Source organism: Panthera tigris, chromosome A3 (assembly GCF_018350195.1).
Source record: "Panthera tigris isolate Pti1 chromosome A3, P.tigris_Pti1_mat1.1, whole genome shotgun sequence".
Taxonomy (NCBI): domain Eukaryota; kingdom Metazoa; phylum Chordata; class Mammalia; order Carnivora; family Felidae; genus Panthera; species Panthera tigris.
Genome location: NC_056662.1, coordinates 107,487,131 through 107,500,918, shown reverse-complemented (window position 1 = coordinate 107,500,918; position 13,788 = coordinate 107,487,131). Strand labels below are relative to the sequence as shown.

At 34.7% G+C, this 13,788-nt stretch overlaps 1 protein-coding gene across 4 annotated transcripts in view; it reads right to left on the bottom strand.

Annotated features, from left to right (window-relative positions):
• The window catches only part of MAP4K3 (mitogen-activated protein kinase kinase kinase kinase 3), a 203,706-nt gene that overhangs the window by 36,115 nt on the left and 153,803 nt on the right, over positions 1–13,788 (bottom strand). For all 4 annotated transcript variants that reach the window (XR_006215916.1, XM_042982110.1, XM_042982111.1 and 1 more), the window contains 4 exons: positions 9,743–9,801; positions 3,907–3,945; positions 3,622–3,675; positions 1,384–1,426 (listed from right to left, as the gene is read on the bottom strand). Coding sequence is in view for 3 of the 4 variants with exons in the window: in XM_042982110.1 (XP_042838044.1) it covers positions 1,384–1,426; positions 3,622–3,675; positions 3,907–3,945; positions 9,743–9,801 (195 nt within the window). In the remaining variant the exon portion in view is untranslated. The remainder of the gene's footprint in view (positions 1–1,383; positions 1,427–3,621; positions 3,676–3,906; positions 3,946–9,742; positions 9,802–13,788) is intronic.

Genomic DNA, 13,788 nt, shown 5'->3' with positions numbered 1-13,788 from the left:
CTTACTAGAAAGATTGTTCACACTTATGTTTTTGAAATTCTAATGTAAAACAAAACAAGCAAATACAGTATTATTTACCTGTGGGAAACATAATTTTTTTTTAAGTATAAAATGAAACAAAATACAGTAATACATTAGATGCCAAGACTGGTCAGACTCCAATTCTCGTTTATAAACCCTGATTTCGGGACGCCTGGGTGGCTCAGTCGGTTAAGTGTCTTTGGCTCAGGTCATGGTCTTGTGGTTCATGAGTTCGAGCCCCACGTCAGACTCTGTGCTGACAGCTTGGAGCCTGGAGCCTGCTTCTGATTCTGTCTCCCTACCTCTATGCTCCTCCCCTGTTCTCACTCTGTCTCTCTCCCTCAAAAATAAACATTATAAACCCGGATAGCGTTCATAATTTTTTTAAAGTATAAAATGAAACGATAGTTGAATAAACCTAAATGAAAATATAGTAAAACATTAGATGCCAAGACGGGCCAGACTCCAATTGTCATTTATAAACCCCGATTTCAAACCTTATAACAGCTCATTTTATAAACAGTTCATTTTATAATTAAAACTTGCTGTGCATATAAACTCATAAAATAAATTTATATTAGTATTACCTATATTAACTCATTGTGCCTTTTAAAAAAAACCCATCAGTGAGAATTTTAGCATTTTACAATGTTTCTGACAAAACAGTTGCCAAAAATTTTTGAAAATTATTCTGATTGTTTTTTTAATGTAAAAGTACCTTCTTTTTTTTTTTTTTTAATTTTTTTTAACGTTTATTTATTTTTGAGACAGAGGGAGACAGAGCATGAACGAGGGAGGGTCAGAGAGAGGGAGACACAGAATCCGAAACAGGCTCCAGGCTCTGAGCCGTCAGCACAGAGCCCGACGCGGGGCTCGAACTCACGGACCACGAGATCATGACCTGAGCTGAAGTCAGCCGCTTAACCGACAGAGCCACCCAGGCGCCCCTAAAAGTACCTTCTGATAATTTAATATCTATGATAATAAATCACTGCCCATTACCCATTCTTAGGAAATCATTTACTAGTAGATCATAGCTTCTGAAGGAAAAAAATCTTACAAAAAATGTGAGATTTCTAAGCCAGGTGAATGAATACTAACCCATTAATTTAATCATTTTCATGTATAAATTTCTAGAACTTTATTATTTAGAATAAATACTAAATGACAAATTGGATAATTTAAAAAAGCAGCCAAAATTAATCACAATCATCAGTATCATGGCTGGTAACTTCATGTTTTCTTGTGGCTCTCAAGTGAAAATAAGCTACAGAGTAACTATTAATATAGTACTGATGTGACAGACCAACCGCACACACCCACACCCACACATAATTCAAACTGAAAAACAAACCTGCTTACCTTTGGTGGCAAAGGAGGTGGAACTTTTGCTTTCATGGTTGAACTATAAAAACGTAAAAGTTTAGGATCAGAATTGAATGATTACTAAAGTATAATTAATTTTTCAAAGATATGGAAGAAAATTTACAGAAACAAGTTCCCTTTCCTGAGATTATGAGTGTTTTCCAAAACGTTCTGCACAATGTTCACGTTATGCTGAATGAAGTTTTATTCAGAAGTAATTAAGTAGACATGCTTTCTTGGTTTCAAATTAAAATAGGAAAAGATAACTACAATTCTAGTTTATATCAATTGAATGGTAATTATTATGAAAACACTAGCAACAACTAGTTAGGGAAAAACAGCAAAATGATACAGTATAAAAATATATCACAATGTAAGCTTCATTTTTATTACTGTTAGAGATGAAACATCTCTGATAAAGCTCATCAAAAGCTACATACATTCTCTACAAAATTTTAGGCAGAATTTATCTGATTGAAGCTAAGATTCATTATAACTCAGAATTGGGAGTTTTCGATGTACAAAAACTTAAAAGATGGAGCATAAACTCTCAGATGAGGAAACAGGTCCAGAGAAGTTAAGTGACCTGATTCAAGGTCAAAGAGTACTGAGACAGAAAAGAAAACCTATGCCTTTATGCCTCCAACTGCTAGTCAGGTACCTGTCACTCTACCATGAAACTGCACTTTTCTTTAAAGAATAAAAAGAGAGGGGTGCCTGGGTGGCTTGGTCGGTTAAGCGTCCGACTTCGGCTCAGGTCACGATCTCGCGGTCGGTGGGTTTGAGCCCCGCGTCGGGCTCTGTGCTGACAGCTCAGAGCCTGAAGCCTGTTTCAGATTCTGTGTCTCCCTCTCTCTGTGACCCTCCCCCGTTCATGCTCTGTCTCTCTCTGTCTCAAAAATAAATAAACGTTAAAAAAAAAAATTTAAAGAAAAAAAGAGAATCTAAGAAAACTAAGCCTCAATGCTTATGTAAGTGAAAATATTCCCATATATCTGATCCAACAGAACCTTGTAAGAAGAGGAAGAGAGATCTCTCCTCACTCTCTTTGTACACACCAAGAAAAGGCCATCTGAGGACACAGAAAGAAGGCAGTTGTCTACAAGCCAGGTAAGAGGGCCCTCACCAGGAACAGAATAGAGCTGTGACAAATTTCTGTTATTCAAGTTACTCGGTCTGTGGTATTTTGTAATGGCAGCCTAAGCTAAGACACAGCTTGGTAACAAGGAGTGGAGTACTGCTACAACAAATACCCCAAATGTGGAAGATCTGCTTTTATTTTTTAAGATTTTTTCTTTAAAGTTTATTTGAGAGAGAGAGAGAGAGAGAGAGAGAGAGAGAGAGAGAGAGAGACAGTGCATGGAGGAGGAGCAGAGAGAGAGGGAGAGAGAGAATCCCAAGCAGGCTCCACGTGGTCAGTGCAGAGCTCAACGCAGGGCTCCATCTATGAACGGTGAGATCATGACCTGAGCTGAGATCAAGAGTTGGACGTTCAACCGACTGAGCCAACCAGGCACCCCCGTTTTGGAATCAATTATCAATTAACAGGTAGAGGCTGGAAGAGTTCTGAGGTACATGCTAGAAATATGGACGCTAACAATGATTTTGCTGAGAGAGAGAGCTGAAGAGAAAGTTTCCCTCTTCTTAGAGAATGCATCAATAACTACCAAGAGAATACTGGTAGAATGTACACATTAAAGGCCATTCTCCAGTGGAAATGGTGGAGGTCTGCAATGGAAATGATGAGCACATTATTGGAAATGGGAGGAAAAGTGATCCTTGTCAGAGAGGTAGACAACTTGGCTGAATTGTGTTCATATTCTAATGTTTAGTGGAAGGTTGAATGAGGTCGTAAGAGTGAGGTCCTAGTTGGATAGGATTAGAGGCCTTCTACGAAAAGGGGAGAGAGGTTTCTCTCTGTGTGCATGCATGCGCTGATGATAGCCCATGTGAGAACATGGTGAAAAGAAAACCATCTGCAGGCCCAAAGAGAACTCTTGCCAGGAACCAAACTGGCTAGCAGCTGGAGCCTGAACCTCCCAGCCTCCAGAACTGTGAGACAACTTGCTGTTTAGACGACCTCTCCATGGTATTTTGTTAATGTTGCCTGAGGTAACACAACTAGAACAGAGAAATAAACTGTGATATAACCCATAATACTCTCAATATAAAGCTGTCAAACCCATGAAATCACATCAAATGACATCTTTTATCAAAAACAGAGAAAGAACTTACTGCTTGGATTCATCATCATCCCCTTCATCATCTTCTAAATGTGCCACGTGCCCTCTAAGGACAAAGGACAATTCCACTGTTACTAAATGGACTTTACCAAAATGGCTTAAGAAGAAATTTACAAAGTGTAGGAAGGGCTACTGCAAGACAGCCTTTTATTTCTGCAGCTTTACAGGATTCAGAATTAAACAACAAAATGTGAGGCTACATGACAGAGAAGGGGGCAAACAGACTCTACTCTCTGTGACATAAAGTATTTTAAGCTTAATTAAAAATCAAAATTACCGCTGATGTAATTCTTCTTCAACAGACTTCAGAAGACTCCTTAAAAGAAAAACAAAAAACAAAAAACAAAAACCAATGTGAATAAATAAGGAAAGGAATACCAAGTACATATTTTCCTCATTTGAACCTTAACCGTAAATTTTTAAATTACTTTTTACTATTTTGTAACATCAGCTACAATGATCTCTATGCCATAGAACATCAAGTTATACTTAATAATATATCCGTATTTTCTGCTAATGTCTTCATACATGTATTTGAAATGAACAAAATAAATCCTAATGTTTATTGAAAAATACCAGTTCAAACAGAGGACAACCCACCATGAAATGTCACAATAGGACTGACAAAACCATAATTGCAGGGTCACAGTCAGGGGTTTCCAGGATTCAAATTCTACCTGGAACATTTTACCTGACACCTGAAATTATATTTTCTTTTTCTTAAAATAAGGAAGGTGACACACTTTAAAAAAAATTCATGCTCTCAGGCAATCCTACAAAATGAAACTCAACATGTTGGATCTCTCTGCAAAAGCATGCATGCATGTGATGTGAATACATGAATGTAGTAGCACTTTGCTTTCACAGAAGACACTCACTTACCTGAGATATCTGTTCTCCAGTGGTGTACTGGCAAACACATTTACACTTTTGGGAGACTAAGCCTGTATCAGACCAGGTGCGAGGATTTTATCATTAGGAGCGAGTTATGAAACTTTGCTATTCAGGAATGTGAGAGAGAACTCACGGCATTCCTGAGTTCCCTTCCTTTTCGCTGCAAGTCCATGCAGCGAACCTCCTATGTTGCACTCTTCAAGCATAAAAACTCAGCAGCCTTCTTAAAGCCAACGGGATAGGGAGAAATATGGTTACTAACAGATTACTGAGGTAGAAGTGAGCCAACGGAAAATCTAGTCTCCTCAAAAGGCAAGGCAATACCTTCTGATCATTTTTCCCACTGATATATATTGGAAAAAACTCCCCTTAGAATTGTCAAAACATAAAACCAGAGAAATTGAAAGGTAAAGTTAGCTGGTATGAGCAACAGAATACATTTTAGTCTTCAAATATTTTAATTAGGCCAGCTTACTAACAACCTAAGTATTAAAAAATGACAAAGCTCTAACTCGAGTGGTAAATGACATGGGAAGGCCATAAACTAATTGCAAATCCTACTCTGCAGATAAAAAAAATTGAGGTACTTCAGTCAAATGTATGATCTTATTCACAAAGCTCTTCAAGGGCTAGTTCTAGGGAGATGGGAGCTTCTGACTACGGGCAGGATCGTGAGTGATGCCAGCCTGTAAAGCAAAGACAGCCTGCATCTGAGTCCTGCCTCTGCCATTGTAAGCTGTGTGGCCTTCAATAAGTACTTTGATTTCCCATTGCTTCAGTTTCCATATCTGTAAAACAGGAATTATAACAGTACCTACATCAAAGCATTTATCGAAAGATACAATGAATATGGGTAAAATGCTTGGAATAGTAATTTAAAATACAGTAAGTACTCAATTCACATTTTCTTTATTATGATGGGCTACGCAACATTTCTTTAAACTAGCAATTCTAAAGTGTGGTCTAGGGATCCCAGAGGTCCCTTGGCCTCCTGTAGGGGGTCTGCAAGAATAAAACTAGTTTCATAATACATATAATACAAAAAAGCATTTACCTTTTTCACTCTTAATTTTTTCATCGGGAATGAAACTCTGGAGTTTTCCAGAGGTTATAGGATACATGATAACACAACAGATTAGTAGCAGATATGAGAATTCGGCTGTCTTCTAATAAGCCAGATATTAAAGAGATTTGCAAAAAAAATAAAACAATGCCCATTTCCTTACTATTATTTTGTTTCAGAAAGATAGCTGTTTTTCATAAAAAATGTTATTAGTGGGCCTCAATTAAGCTTGTTGAATTACATGGACATATATAAAATCTATTAATGCAATTGTTTGCTGCTTCTAAATCTCATGAGAGGAATTACACGGTGTTAGGTTTGAGGTGGCATTTAAATTGGTCCTTAATGATGAGAAATTTTTAAAAAATATTTATTTTTGTAGACAGCTCAAGTGGGGTAGGGACAGAGAGAGGGGGGCAGAAGATCGGAAGCAGGCTCTGCGCTGACAGCCTGACAGCAGCGAACCCGACGTGGGGCTCGAACTCACAAACTGCAAAATCATGACCTGAGCCGAAGTCAGATGCTCAACCAGCTGAACCACTCAGGGGCCCCCATGAGGAATTTTTTAAACACACACACACACACACAAAGTGTTATTTATGATAACATGTAATGAGTATATTACTATTTTAAGTAAATAAATATTTTGAAAAGTTCTCAGTTTAAATTTCCAATACCGTAAATATTGACAGTTATAACACACATAAACAAAAGCTCTGGAGTCCTCAGTAATTTTTAAGAGTGTAAAGGGATCCTGAGACCAAAAATTTAGGAAGCACTGCTTTAAACTGTGTTACCAAGTTAAATATAGTATCTCTGAACTGTATAGTGGGCTTTTATATCATTTTAGAAGATAGGAAAAACTTTTTTTCTTAAGCACATGCCAGTATTTGGGGGGGGGTGCACCTCTTTTTCCAATAGAGAATATTCAGATTTGAAAACAATTAAGAAGTAAAAATGTACTTTATTTTTCAATTACCATATTTAATCGGATTTACAGGGCATTCCACTTTTTAAAAAAGAATGTTCCCAGGAGTACTATGTTCTCCAAGAATAAGAGAGAAAGGCTGAATAAGAGAACATGGAAAAGGAGCTATGCTTTATTGTTAGGGACTCACGTATATTTTCAATTCATTTACTAGTATATCTCCTACTATGTGTTAACACGTATTTTGTTAATAAACTTACAGAATTCATGAAGTGTTAATGAAAAGTAGGATATATGATTTGCTTCTCAGGCTTTATAAAAGAGAAAGTGAAACATGGCTAAATTTGCTAAGAGGTGCATTTATGGTAAATACTGTATCTTGTGAGCCCTGGGGAAAAGTAACACTGATTTAATCACCAAGATTGGGTGCTATACAACCACTATTCACTGGTCCATGTGGATTCTTCTGTTATGGAATTTTTAGAAAGTAATGAACGAAGTAAAACAAAAATGATGCCCACAGATACTGAGTTACTAAGTCAATCTAAAAACATTAGGAAATCTGGATGAAAATGTTAAAAATGGGGAACAATATGCAATCACAAATTTAACTGATGAAAGTGAAGAAACTGACACAGGGAAGTGAAAAAAAAAGAGAAAGAAAAACCCACAGCCAAAATATTTAGCATATTAAAATTAGCTAAGAAATTCACATGCTGGTTTCTGAAATCTTCTGAAATTGTCTAAGTAGCTAAAAACAATCTTTAAGTACTGTCCTGAGTATATCTGAAGACAAAACAAAAAATCTCCTATTTCTTGAAAACCAAAGAGCAGTTTTATTCACTCACATTCACTTGCTTTTATAATAAATTACTTACTGAGTAAATACTACACAAATAAGGGCAATTAATAAGTATTTATTAAACCGTAACTGTCCTAAAAATGCTTTGCAATGATTATTACATTTCACCCTTAGCACCCTACAAGGCAGGGACTATTATAATCCCCATTTTACTAGAGAAAATTGAGGTAAATTTCTCAAAGTCACATAGCTTACAGGAAGAGACAGTTCTGACTCCAGATATGGCATTCACTACTACTACACTCAACTGTGCTAGGAACTGTGTAATTCAAGTTACTTTTTTCACCATTATTTAAGTCTTTAGAAGAGAATTTAAGTTATCTCTAGAATCTTTGCTCTACATTAAAAACAATCAGAAATAATTTAGTTTTCTTAAATTAAAAATAGTATTTTGTTGGTTTTAAATAATCAGAAAAGTTGACCCCAACAACAGCATTCAAGAGAAAAGAAAACTCAGTTAAGTCAAAATACATATTCTATTAAAAAAACAAAAACAAAAACACCTACACCCTATCTTAGTTCTTGTATGGTCTGGAATAGGTAGAAACCCATAAATGGAAATCTGTCTGCCTGATCACCTATGGAGAAAGCAGGAAATCCTGTGAGTTTTAAAACACTGCCTGGTCACAAGAATAAAGCAGACATATCAGTACAGTAAGAGAAGTGCTACATCCATGCTCATGTCACATGTATGTATATACCTGTACACGAAACACAGCCAAAGGTCAAATTTTTGGCCAACCTACCTTGCCAGTGATTCGTTATATAGAATACAGTTCCTTAAGCAGGGATCCAATTAATCAAAAAATGAAGGTTGGGCAAATTATTAACATTTTACCTAGCCAAAGTAACTATATACTATGAAAATGTCTAACAATCAGATATTAGACAATGGGAACTAAGGAATCTGGAAAAGCATTTAGTGATGGGCCATATTTCTTTTTTGCATTTTTGCTAGTATATAATTTAAAAATATATTTAAAATGAACCAAAAAAGTGTAAATGGAATTTTTCTCCAAATCATCCACTGTCTCTTAAAATACACCAAAATTTGCTAACAAGGTCCTTAAAACTAGTGACCTTATATTAAGACAAAATAATAAAAAAAGCACTTCAGAATTTTTATTTGCTAACCACTATGAGACACACCTTCCTTTGCTGTCCATTAATGAATCAGGAGAGATTATAAATAGCACACAGTTACTATTTAGATAAAATCTCATTTTTCTATCAGGGAAATTGTATGCCTTTTTCCCATTTTAGGAAACTTAAATCAGGTTAATTAAAAACAAATTCATCGTATTTAATTGAAATTCAGCTTAAATCCAAACTAATGCATTTCTCTAGGCGGTCATTCAAAGTCTCTTCTCTGTGTTGAGAAAAGATAGGGTATTTAAATTAAACATTTAGTCTAAAAAAAGGAGACACGATTTTGCATTATCTTTAAATCTGAACTACTGTCTTCAGTCATCGTTCCTCAACTGCTTAAACTATGGATGTATACATATTTTTCAACTCTAATGTATAAGTGAAATTATATGTTGCAATTTTAAGATGTTCTGATTGTTAAAACAGTATCTACATTGCTGAGAGATTTTGACAATTTAAATAGTATTTCCTTACATATTAGATTTTATAATGGTAATTTCTCCATGAACTCAGAAAATGAGAATCTACAAAGAACAGCAGAGTCCTGTCCCCTTACTCTGCTGAGGACTATGAACAACTTAAATTGTTACTCCTTGTAAGCTGCCTTTTCACCACAGTGCTGTACCACCTAGACAGTGCCTGGTGTACAGGAGAGGCCGTGAATAATTGTTCTATTTACTTCTTGCATGAATTGATAATTCTGAAGACAGCAGATGCATTTTAACTACTATCTCCTTTTTGAAAAGCTCTTAACTAAAAAGTTAGGATAAAGAGTTCTAAACACTGTAAATATTTTCAGCTATTTTCAGAGCCAACACACTGGGATATGTACCAAAGCAAGTTTTATAAGGAATAAAGAGGTCAACCTTAAAAATAAAATTAAAAAAATTCTGAAACATGTATCGTCTTCAGTTGGAATGTACTTCGTTTTCTCTAACAAGTAAGGTCTACAAAGTAGCTTGATATAAAAAACATAATGTCTCCATTATGACAATTACTGACTAAATGATTAGCAAGGTAGCAATGAAGAAAAGTTGAAAGCGTATTATAAAAACCTATCTACCAGACTAATACAATTTACTTCTGGAAATATTAACATATTTTTCTATATTAAATATATAATAAAATGCACAAGATATATGTAATAAATAAATTAAAATATAAAGCAACTTAATTATTCTTGAATATAAATTTAATTTAGAAAGAACTTTACTTACTTGTTTGCACCCAAAAAGTAACTACCTTGGTGTCCTTGTCCATATTCTAGTTGTAGATCCTAATAGTACAAAATGATGTATTTAGCAAAATAGTAGTATATCACAAATCATAATACACAAATATATATATTTTAAAAGAGAAACCCCAGACTGCAAATAAATCTGTATTGCTATATGTTCTTTAAAAAAAAGGTATGGTAGGACTTCCAACAATAAAAGATCTCAGAAGTTTGTAGTTGTGGTTTACGTATTTTATTATTTAAGTTCAGTATTTTTCTGGGAACTTGTTTGAATAATATATGTAAGTTTCATTTATGGTTATTGCTTTCTTAGTTAAAATTTGCAAAAAAACCCAGTTTTTAGAAAGAAAAATGCTCAAATAAGGTATTTAATAGCAAAGCTATAATGAAGCAAAAAAATTACAGAAGAGAACAAGCAACAAAAATCTTGACTTTGTACAGAAGATCTGCAATAATTATGTATTTATACACATTCACATATTTCTTGTTGCTTTAGGCAGGTAATCATTTTTAAACATATAGAATAGGTGCTCTTTTTAAGTAAATTGTATAGATGAACATGGGCAAGGTTGCAAATTACACTTAAAGGGCTTTGAATAATTTTTTAAAGAGCTAAGTAGTGAAACTTCAAAGGAGTATTACTAAGGCAGTCCCTTAACTAAACGTTTCCACTGAATGCTACGGGTTGTAGGCTTAAGAATTGAAATTTAAAGGGGTAACAACATAAATGCTCAACTCAAATGCCTTCTTGAGGAAAAAACTGTTTTCCAACAACTATGGAAAGTACAAAGTAAAGCTTCCTTTCTCCCCTTAAGTCACTGTATTTCAAGCATGATTTTAACAATAAAGGGGGAATATTTAACATTTAAAATGAGTTTTATTTTCATCAGAATATAGAATAAAGTGTTTTCTAATACACAAGGTATCGCCAGATGCACAGTCAGGACTTAATGCAAAAGACACCTCCTTGGAGGAGGCTTCCAAGACTGTACAGGAAGGAAGGTGCAACCTTTCCCATGTCTTCATGGCACTGAATACATAGTTCTCCTCTAGCACTTAAACTGCCTTTTAATTAATTTATTAACCAGTTTATAAAAACAGAAACCAGTCTGTGAGCTCCTCAAAACAGGAAAATTGTTACGTCCATCTTTCTTCCCTACAGGCCCAAAGTCTAGAATAGCACCTACCACACACTAACCAGGCCCTTAAAACAAATTCTTGTTCCAATGCCAGTAGTTCATTTTCCTGCAAGCAGATAACTAACACTCCAGCCTCATTAAGATACACAAATTCTAGATCACAAAAATACTAAGCCTAGGAACATAAGAACTCTAAACGATACACTACATTTAAGTAAAAAGCACTTTAACATTTAAGTACTCCAAGACCTGTCAAAATAAAAATCCTGGTTTAGACAAGATTCAAATCTTGTCTTCTTCAATATTTGCGTTCTTTCATGCATAATAAATGTTCTTACTAGTGACAGAAGAGAGAATACATCAAAAACAGTAAGATTAGTCAACCATCACCACACTGGTATCACGTGAAATTCTAGTGCAAAAGGGTACCTGTTCTATTTAATTCATAATGATATTAATAGGATGGTATCACTGTTACCGTAAGACTGCTACACAATTATTATGCTGTACAACTGAAGTGGTCATGACTTTGTACAGGAACCTTTAATCTTTGGAATTCAGTACAGAGAAGTACTAATCTCAATGAATACACTCCTAACTTCAAGTTTTTTTCTTCAGCTCCAGGTAACGTCCCTCCTCTACCACACCAGCAATCTCTTTAGCCAACATAATCTCTTAAGGCCCTAATCAAATAATGGCTTCTAAAAGTGTTCTACATTTGTGCAGAATGGCAATAGCTTCTGTTATATAAACACACATGTGGCTGTTGTAGGAACAGTCATCTTATGGTACATGACAATTGCCGGGTTGATGACAATGATTTAAAAAAATCCATTGAGATTAGCAAGGTATTTAGGAAGGTAAGAGTCTAAAATAACAAATGTAGTATTTTAATAGAAAATTGTACATAGGTTCATAAGCAAAATAACATTCAGGCCAGGGAGAAGTTGTAGATATATCCAAGTGTGATGATTAAATGTGCCATGTGTCAAACACTACCAGGAAAGCCAAAATAAAAAGGGGCTTATTCTTTATTAATTCCTTCTCTATAAATCAAGTTATGTTTTTAGCAACCATGGAACAAAAACAATGTGCTAGGAATCCAATCAGGTAAAAGAATTACACTAAGTCCTCTAGTAAGTACTGAATCTCAGGTAATTCAACTATTATTTACCAACCACCTATTATATGGCAGGGATTCAGGCAGTAAATCATTCAAGAAAAATGAGAATAAAAAGGAAAGGAAAAAAAGTAAAAGTTGGGCAAAGTTAGTAGCCATTTATATATCTTTAGAACATTCTAAGAAAGACTGATTTAAAACATTTATCAGAAAGTACTTGGAAGCTATTCTGTAATAGAAAAATGCTACCAAAATTATGCTTGGAAAAGCACTAAAGATAACCCTAGATGACAGTAAAACATAGCAATCTTTTATAAGCTAAATAAGAACACATTTGAACATGCCAAGAGAAACATAAGGGAATTAGTAACAAATGAGGCATCAAGTTATTAATGAAGGACAATGTTTAGCTATACAGTAAAGTCAAACAAGTAACAACATGGGCTGAAAACATGCAATAGCCTTATATAGATTTGATCTGAACAGCTCAAACAAAAATTGAAGATGGTTACTCTAGCCCAATGAAAATATCTTTTTGGGTCAGAAAATCCTAACTTCAGTTTTAATGAATGGGGAAGTATTTCTAAGCGCAGGATAGAGCCAGAAAGCACTGAAAAAGATAAAGGATAGAACATGGAACACGGGAAAGGGAAAAACATGTTCAAGAAAATCTTTTTATTGTTTTCTTTTTTGTAAACCCTGTGTGAGGCTGCAAAGCCTACATGTGATGAGAAAATAGCAGGAAGTTAACAGAACTGATAGAGCTGGCTACAAAAATATAAAAGAAAAAATATGTTAGCAATATATTTTAATCAACAAAAAAGGGAACAGCTCAAGAGAATTTCTTTCCTCATCAGAAAATGAGAAAATTATGATTTAGATAAGGTCATTTTAAGATACCTTTTAATACAGCAATTTACATTAGTAAAAAGGGATTGAATCTTGGACAAATCAAAAAAGACTTTCTTAAAAAGAGAAGCAAGTGAGGTCAGAACACTAACAGATAAATGCTGAACAGTATTCATGACTCTTACATGATGAACTCGGACATGAAGATCAAGCAGGGTAGGTTTGCCAATGTAGAAAATGTCCTATCGTTGTGCAAAATAAATGAGTTCTCCTAAGAAACTGTCTTCATATATATTAGGTAAGAAAAGTAGCTACATCATATAAATTTAATAGTAATAGTTTAACAAATTTAAAATAAACAGAAGTTGACATTTACTGTTTCTATTCCAGAATAATTTTTAGACTTTATTTAATTTTGACCTAATTCAGGGTTTTATTTTTAACTTTTATCTATTTATTTTTTATTTATTTTTTAAGTTTACATCCAAGTTAATTAGCATATAGTGCAACAATGATTTCAGGAGTAGATTCCTTAATGCCCCTTTCCCATTTAGCCCATCCCCCCTCCCACAACCCCGCTAGCAACCCTCTGTTTGTTCTCCATATTTAAGAGTCTCTTATGTTTTGTCCCCCTCCCTGTTTTTATATTCTTTTTGCTTCCCTTAGGTTCATCTGTTTTGTATCTTAAAGTCCTCATATGAGTGAAGTCATATGATATTGGTCTTTCTCTAATTTCGCTTAGCATAATACCCTCTATTTCCATCCACATACTTGCGAATGGCAAGATTTCATTCTTTTTGATTGCTGAGTAATACTCCATTGTATACATATACTACATCTTCTTTATCTATTCATCCATCAATGGACATTTGGGTTCTTTCCATACTTTGGCTATTGTTGATAGCGCTGCTATAAACA